Source organism: Scylla paramamosain, chromosome 30 (assembly GCF_035594125.1).
Source record: "Scylla paramamosain isolate STU-SP2022 chromosome 30, ASM3559412v1, whole genome shotgun sequence".
Classification (NCBI taxonomy): Eukaryota; Metazoa; Arthropoda; class Malacostraca; order Decapoda; family Portunidae; genus Scylla; species Scylla paramamosain.
The window spans coordinates 5,352,376-5,359,875 of record NC_087180.1 but is presented as its reverse complement, the minus strand read 5'-3'; the positions used below and the strand labels follow the sequence as shown (position 1 = coordinate 5,359,875).

Genomic DNA, 7,500 nt, shown 5'->3' with positions numbered 1-7,500 from the left:
GTGTGTGAGAGAGAGAGAGAGAGAGAGAGAGAGAGAGAGAGAGAGAGAGAGAGAGAGAGAGAGATTACGCACATATTGTATGGAGAACATACATGATTTTATTTTTCTTCACAGAAACGAACGAGAGAAAACCGAAAGCACAGCGACCCAAACATTCCCACCTCCAAGTCTGCGTGAGTACCTTGTGTGTGTGTGTGTGTGTGTGTGTGTGTGTGTGTGTGTGTGTGTGTGTGTGTGTGTGTGAGATAATGATGTGCAAAAATTAAGTAATAAAAACGATAGAGGTGGTAATGGTGGTGGTTTTGAGTTGGAATAGATGGTCTTCAGAGAGGGATGGTTGGTGGGTGGTATTGGGCGATGTAAATTTAGACTTGATATTGTAATTTACTCCCAATCATCTCCCTTTTTCCTATTCCCTCCTCTCTTATTTTCCTGTCTCATGTTGTCTCATTTCATCTCATCTCCCAGTCTTTCTTGTACTTTTTGTCCATTCTCTATCTCGTCATCCACTCTTAGTCTAAGCTTCCTTTCTTATCCAAATCACTGCATCTTTTCATCCTCTTCTCGTTACTCCTTTCTCTCTCTCTCTCTCTCTCTCTCTCTCTCTCTCTCTCTCTCTCTCTCTCTCTCTCTCTCTCTCTCTCTCTCTCTCTCTCTCTCTCTCTCTCTCTCTCTCTCCTTATCTACTGTTCCATTTAACATCCTAGCTCCAGTCCTCAGCACCACTCTTCTAAGAATCACTACAATAAGCACACTAGTCGTCCTTCAGGTAGCAGAGTCTCTTTGTTGCGCCACTCCTGGGGCCTTTGCGTTGCCATCAGGAAAGAATATGTCACGGAGCTCTGGAGTCTTACGGGAAGTGACTGTAATGAAAGGGAGTGGTGAAGGGCGGTGTTTCTGTTTGCAGCCAGATCCTGGATGGTGGAAGGAAAGGAAGGGATGATTTGGGATGGAGGCACTGAAATGAAGGAATGGTCGAATGAGTTATGGAGGGAAATAGGCTTGGACCGCGGTTAGGACTAGTTGGATGGAGGGAGATGATGATGGAAGGTATTGTTCGTCTGGGCTTAGCGGAGAGTATATCAGTCTTTGTTTTTCGAGGGAATACCGTTCTTTTCCTCTGCCATGCTCCTGTCTACCTGGAATTTCCTTATTTATCCTTGTCGAGCTGCTGAGAAGAGGAGGAATACTGATATAGGGATAGGGATTCACAGCCATCCCTACTTCAGACTGTCATCGAATCCGCATTACGTGAATCTAGGTGCGGCAAGGCGGGACGGGACAAGGCGAAGTCGCCCAGCACATAATTATAAAACCCACACCTTTTAACGAGATAATTATGTGGCAAGTTATTGTGTGCATGTAACTTTGGCGGCGGTGGCGACCGGCGAGTTGGTGTGCGCGGCGATGGTGATGGTGAAGGGTTGGCACCCTGGCACAGCCACGCAACGCTCAGTGTGCCCTCGGCTTCCCTGAAACGCGGACGCTCCGTGCCGGCCCACCGCGAGGTGACCACCGTGTGCTGTGAGGGACCTGTGGCAGCTGTCCTTCTCCGCAGTCTACCTTAACGCCACACATCCCACGCTTCATCCCAACCACGCTATCTCCCTTGTTTAGGAGTGGTGACAGCAGGCGTCGCAGCAGGTGTGGTGGCGGGCCCCCCGGGGTGTGACTGGCCTTCGGCGTGGTGGTGGTAGTAGTGGTGGTGGTGGTGAAGGTTGCTGGTGACCTTGTGTGACGACCCCTCGGAGGGCCGCGAGTGCTTCGTGGAGGTTGGATTAGTGGTGGTGGTGGTGGTGGTGGTGGTGGTGGCGGTGGCGGTGGCGGTGGCGGTGGAGGAGAGGTGAAGGCGCTGGGGCCAGTGTGGGGATGGCCCCCGGTTCATTGTTGGGGCACGGGTAAAGTGAAGCAGTGAGAAGGGGGTGGCTGATGTCCTCCCTGTTTGGGTGCGGGGCAGTGCTGTCGGAGAAAAGCGTGGGGAGCTCCCGCCTGCTGTAACTGTCCCTCCCCCCACCATGTGCTGTCTGTAGCTCCTCGTTGGTGGCGCCGCCCCACGCCGCCTGGGAGGTACAGCCCATGGAGACTCGCATGGAGCGGAACGCCTCCTTCACCACCTCTACGCTAGGCATCGGCTCGACCTCTCTGCACGAGAGCCGTCGCTGCTTCTCCGAAAGGTAACTACAATAGGGCACGCGCACGATGGGCGGTCTAGCAGCACTCCTCTGGGGATTGAGAATGTGGGACGCATGATAAAGATTTGTGAAGGTGAAGCACGGATGAAGCAGTGTGTGGGTGAGAGGGATGGTGCGAGGCAGGGAAATGTGAAGGTAAGAGGGAGCTAGAGGGCAGGTCGGGGCAGAGTTGAAGGTGAGGCACGGGCCGAGTGGGGCGGGGCAAGGTGGGTAGATGTGACGTTGAAGCACTGCTGGCCTGCGTGCCTCCGCCTGCACGGCTATTTATTTACACTGGCGATGGTTGTGTTTCTTAGGGCCTTGAGTTTGGAGGCAGTAGGTCGTGTTATGTGTAGTGATGGTGGAGGTGGGTTGGTATGGTGTGGTGCACAGGAACTGTACCCTGCATTGTATTCGTAAGGAAGTCTTGTGTTCCCGCCACAGTGCTCACACACTTTGACCACAGCGTGACGAGGAGACAAAAGAGGTCTGTGAAAGCACAAAAAACTCACATGACAGACTGCAACAGTAAAGAGGTTGTCTTTTTCCCTGAGGCGACTCCGACCAGCCTACGTCCCAAAAGGGCGAACCGGCGACATGAGACATTGCCACGCACAGGAAATGTCGCTTGACAAGAATATTTTACCGGAAACTAATTTTTTGGCACGTGTTTTAATGGTTGTGTTCTTCCTTCATTTGTAGGTTAGCTGTTTATATCTTGGTGGGTTTATGCATAGGTAAAAACAAACATAGGGAAGTGAAGTTAAATGAGTAAACATTATAAAGATAAGTGAAAGATAGCTCAGGGATATTATTTTTCCACGTGGACACCGGCAGACCAGACGGCCCACCGACGACCTCTGCATCAAGAAGTAAAGAAAGAGTTACAAACAAAGGTCAGTTTAAGTCTTGAGGTGACTTGATACTTCCCTCTTGAAGTGACGTGCCTGCTGAGAAGTAGGAGGAGGAGGAGGACAGCGGGCTCATGAAATTGCTAGGAATTGTGGGGCTCCGTGCCCTCACCGTACTCTTTTCTGAAGGTTGGAATCTTGACGCCTGGTGGCTCTGTGGTACAGTGCTCGATTCGTGACTTAAAGTTTGCACGGGTATTAATTTTCATAGGGGAGTTAGTGCCATTATACCATCATTGTTGCGGCGCCATATCTCAGTCAGTGTGCAGTATGACTTCTGTTGAGCACCAAGGGGGAAAGAAAGTGGCGAGGAGGCGTAGTGACTGATAGCCTACGCCGCGTCCCGTTCCCACCCAGTCAGTTCACAGCGGGGCACTTCACCTGGATCACATCTTGTGCTGCTTACTGGTAGTAAAGGAGATGGGGTGGTGTGTGTAGGAGGTTCTAGGGTGGATGGGATAGATGTAATGTCAGTAGTAAGTTGAGTAGATTAAAACACATATGTATGTAGGTGCATTACCGGGATGGGTTTTCAATTTTAGTTGCAGAAAAGTTCTGTCCCCGCACATGTGTTTATGGATGCGAGAGAGAGAGAGAGAGAGAGAGAGAGAGAGAGAGAGAGAGAGAGAGAGGAGAGAGAGAGAGAGAGAGAGAGAGAGAGAGAGTAGTGGATGTAAAATACGAGGATGGAGCTGGTGGCTGGAGTGGTGAAATTTGAGTAGGTGTGGAGTAGGGAAAGTGAGCGGGGGAAAGGATATCTGTGGGAGTGGGAATGACGATGTGAGGAAGAAAAAAAAAATAAGAGAGTTGATAGGTGGATTGGAAAATAACTGTGTGCGTCGTGGAGTACTGGATTGTTAGCGGTGGTAGTAGAGCAAAGGATGGTGTCACTGAGGTGTTGGATGAATGCGGGGTGTGTGATAGGCCTCGACTCAACCTATACAGCTCAGGGTCAAGAATGGCGTGTCTTTAAAACAGACAAACAATTAAGGTGTAACAAGAAAGGAAAACCACCAAGAAGTTGTGGCCGACTTTTTTTTTTTTCAATATTATGTTTTATTTATTTATATCCTTGGTGTTTGTTTAGAAAGAAGGAAAAAAGGTCAGTCATGATGGTTTATTAAGTAGTAGCAATAGTAGTAGTAGAAACAGTAGCAGTAGTAGTAAGAGTGAATATTAGGAAAGGTGAACAACGAATATTATAATGCTTTCTTTTTTTATTATATTTTGATATTTTCTTCAGTGCAAAGTGTAGTAAATCGTAGGGAGAAGAAAACGTCATGACAGGACAGTGTGTGTGTGTGTGTGTGTGTGTGTGTGTGTGTGTGTGTGTGTGTGTGTGTGTTGGTATATATGCTTTGCAAAACTAAGACTTTGTACTCCACATCTTTGAAATTTGTAATTGTAATTTTGTAACAACTACTATAGTGCTTTTGTTTTAAGTTTGCTATTTTGCCCTGAGATGTCTCACCCCTGCATGAATTTTCTGATTTTGATTGTGATATGATATGATGATGATTGTGAAAGGGAGTATTCAATACACTAAGCACGAATATAAAATGCCAGGTAGTATGATATAGGTCCTTGGTTCCCAGCCCCATAGTCGCGATCCAAATGAGGGTTGCGATGGCTTTCTGAGTGTCGCCGGAGGGTCTTAAAAATGAAATAATTCACAGCTGCTCACATATTGACTGAGTAATGTTGCTGGTTTAGTTCATGCAGTACCGCCTGTACGAGAAGCTTTCATGACCGGATGTGCAAGTAAAACTTCATCTATTTTTTTACTTAATTTTTCTTTCCCATTTCATATTTATTGAAATTCACAGTTTTTAGTAATATTATTATTTATAAATAGAATGATGTAAGCTCATGAACATCTGTAAGTATAGCTTTAACATGAAAATGGTTGGATTTATTACTACATGAACTACAACAGAAAAAAAAGTTGGGAAACACTGATATAAATAATTGACGATACTGGACTTACTAGTGATTGAGATTTATTTAGGAAATAATGTTGTGTTAGGGCCAAGCAGCAGCTATCCCCGTCAACTTTAGAGGGTTATTAAATAACTTAAGAATACTTTTTTTTTATGATTTTTCTTACATATGTGCGAATTAAAGATGGCAAAAAAAAAAATAAAGTAGGTCAATTAGTTCTGAGAGGCCCATTTATTCGCATAACCTGTGTAAATATTACAAGGACAGCTGCTGCCTCGCCGTAAGTTTCACTTAATTTGTTACTTTGTCTTCACAGTTCTTAGGTGTACTATTGTTTGTTTTCTATAATGCAATAATCAATAGTTTATCTTTGTATGTAGTGTATTAAATAATCGTGAAAATATATATCTGATTATTATTTTTTTTTTCTTTTTATGATAGTAAAACTCAACATTCAGATGAAAGAAGAGGATTGTCTTAGTGCATGGCGGGTCTTCTTGACGCAGAACGATAATCTTAAAAAAGAATAGCAATAACAATAATAATAATAATAATAATAATAATAATAATAATAATAATAATAATAATAATAATAATAATAGGGGGAACATCAACAACAACATACTGCTGTTCGACTACTACAACTTCTACTACTACTACAACTACTGCCACTACTACTACTACTACTACTACTATTACTACTTCTACTACTACTACTACTACTACTACTACTACTACTACTACTAATATAATAGTAGTAGTAGTAGTAGCAGTAGTAGTAGTAGTAGTAGTAGTAGAAGTAGTAATAGTAGTAGTAGTAGTAGTAGTAGTAGTAGTGGCAGTAGTACTACTACTACTACTACTACTACTACTACTACTACTACTACTACTACTACTACTACTACTACTACTACTACTACTGCTGCTGCTGCTGCTGCTGCTGCTGCTGCTGCTGCTGCTGCTTGTGGTACCAATGCCGGTGCTGCTGCTGCTGCTGTTGCTAATAACTATTAACTACTACTATTCATATTTATGATAATAGTGTGTGTGTGTGTGTGTGTGTGTGTGTGTGTGTGTGTGTGTGTGTGTGTGTGTGTGTGTGTGTGTGTGTGTCCCACATCTGGAGTGCCTCCTTCGTGTAGTAGCTAATGCGCTTGGCGACGATTCTGCTGGTCGCAGTTGCAATCCAGACTGGGGTTATCGACGCATAGATCATCCAGCTGTTCATCCTTCCTTTGGGTTGCTCAATAGATGTGTATCCCGAGAATCCTGGGGAAGGTAAATCGTGGAAACCCTGAAGTCATAGTGGCTCAATGTCCCGGAGTAAGGGATGTCATCCTACACAGGCTCAGAGGCCAGTGATATGGAGATGAGCCCGGAGGCCACGCCCATCTATAGCGTGTGCCACCCTTCCTTTACCTCACCTCACCTGGGGAAGAGGAGGAAAAGGTAAGGATAGAGGAAAAAGAGGTGGGAGGGAAGAGGTTAAAAATAATAATAATAATAATGTTTTCAGAAGGTCGCGAAGTCCCCTGAAACAAGGCCAAGGTCACCACGCCCGCATCTGACTCATCCTTCCTCCTACCAGGGCCTCAAATCACTATTCCTATTCCTTACCTTCTTTTAATCCTCCCTTGTCCATACATGTATGATCATTAACCCCCTCCACACGCGCGCGCGCGCACACACACACACACACACACACACACACACACACACACACACACACACACACACACACACACACACACACACACACACACACGTGCGCGCACGCGGATCGATTTACACACCGGAATGTTTCCTTGGTCCTTGTGGTGTTTAAGTTGAATTTTATTTATTTACACAAGACGTACCGTACGGTACAGTAAGTACATAGGCTCAGTGTCCGTGATTAGCTCGCAATCCTTTATCGAGTAAATGTGTTTTGAAAAAAGAAAATATATATATATATATACTCGTATATATATATATATATATATATATATATATATATATATATATATATATATATACGAGTATATATATATATATATACTCGTATATATATATATAAGTAAACATTAGAAGTATTGAAAAAATTCCTCTTTCATGTAATCGGATATCGTCATTTCTTCACAAACTTTAGTCTCCCACATTTGTAATCAGAATCGTCACCACCACCACCACCACCACCAGTAGCAGCAGCAGCAGCTTGTGCCAGCATATCTCAAAAAGTTAATTACAAAAAATTCTCTGACAACAGATGTTATGACTCGTTTGACGATTATTCTTGATTACATTTATAGGTATTGTGAAATATTAACGAACAAATTACTGGAATGTAGCTCTCTTCTGTCTGTATTTTGCAATTATTAACGTTGTACTCTAGTTTTGATATCGAAATCGTCAACCAATCTGGCTGAGGCATCTCTTATTCTGTTTGGTCTGGTAATCAAAGAAAAAAAAAACAACACATTAATATAACAGACTTAGGT

At 44.2% G+C, this 7,500-nt stretch overlaps 1 protein-coding gene across 5 annotated transcripts in view; it reads left to right on the top strand.

Annotated features, from left to right (window-relative positions):
* Positions 1 to 7,500, top strand: part of LOC135116179 (rho guanine nucleotide exchange factor 11-like) — a 128,354-nt gene that overhangs the window by 7,367 nt on the left and 113,487 nt on the right. For 4 of the 5 annotated variants that reach the window (XM_064033475.1, XM_064033474.1, XM_064033476.1 and 1 more), the window contains exon 3: positions 115 to 173. In XM_064033475.1, the coding sequence (XP_063889545.1) occupies positions 115 to 173 (59 nt within the window). Of the gene's footprint in view, positions 1 to 114; positions 174 to 1,876; positions 2,175 to 7,500 lie in introns of those variants that run through there. The other variant, XM_064033477.1, reaches the window with a different exon arrangement.